Source organism: Penaeus monodon, chromosome 23 (genome assembly GCF_015228065.2).
Source record: "Penaeus monodon isolate SGIC_2016 chromosome 23, NSTDA_Pmon_1, whole genome shotgun sequence".
NCBI classification, from domain to species: domain Eukaryota; kingdom Metazoa; phylum Arthropoda; class Malacostraca; order Decapoda; family Penaeidae; genus Penaeus; species Penaeus monodon.
Genome location: NC_051408.1, coordinates 1,142,293 through 1,143,101, shown reverse-complemented (window position 1 = coordinate 1,143,101; position 809 = coordinate 1,142,293). Strand labels below are relative to the sequence as shown.

General features: G+C 42.5%; 1 protein-coding gene across 2 annotated transcripts in view; it reads left to right on the top strand.

Annotated features, from left to right (window-relative positions):
- The window catches only part of LOC119587695, a 14,299-nt gene that overhangs the window by 7,832 nt on the left and 5,658 nt on the right, over positions 1-809 (top strand). For both annotated transcript variants that reach the window (XM_037936375.1, XM_037936374.1), the window contains exon 2: positions 663-763. In XM_037936375.1, coding sequence (XP_037792303.1) covers positions 704-763 — 60 coding nt within the window. In that variant the 5' untranslated portion in view covers positions 663-703. The remainder of the gene's footprint in view (positions 1-662; positions 764-809) is intronic.

Here is an 809-nt window from a genome sequence, read left to right as displayed (position 1 = left end):
AGATAATGCTTCTTGTCATAAACTTTTATATGGCTGAAGGGTGTGATATTCGTACGTTCTGTGGTTGTGCACCGAAAGGCAATTTTGGAGAGATGAAACACCTGTAGGTTTCCACCTGTGCTGAAGCAGGTGTCAGGACAGAGCTGGTGTGTGGAGGAATACAGAACAACAGCTGTGGTGTTTATACAGTTGTGGCATTGATACTGTGGCTATTTAATGTTAAGAAATACCTAGTTTCATGTAACACGTAGCAGTAACATGCGAATTTAGAGACATGTTTCTAAATTTGTATATTGTGACGAATGCTGTCAACTTTCTTTTTTTCTTTGGAAAATCATTCACACGATTCATATACAAAACTTCCTCTTGAAAGAATAAAATGTAACTAGTAATATGATATCCATATCTATCCCATATCTATCCATCAAACTATCTGTCCACCAATCTACCTATCTACCTACCCAACAATCTACCCATATATCCACCTATCTGCAAAATGCAACAGCGAAAATCCCCAGATGCATTGATCCCTGTCTGCCTTAACCCTATACACCTACCCATCTATCAATCTATAGTACACCTCACCCAAAACTTGAAGTGATCCGTGTCTGCCTCCCTCCATCTCACCCAAACTTGAAGTGATCCGTGTCTTTTCCCTCCAGGGCTGTTGGCGTGAGCTTCAGCGCGGTCCAAATTCCCCGCCATGGCCTGTTCGCTGAGGAATATCATCAACTTCGGCCTCCTGCTCGCCGTCATCGACCTGGTGGGTGGTCGTCGTCATACATATCATTTAACATCATATAGACACG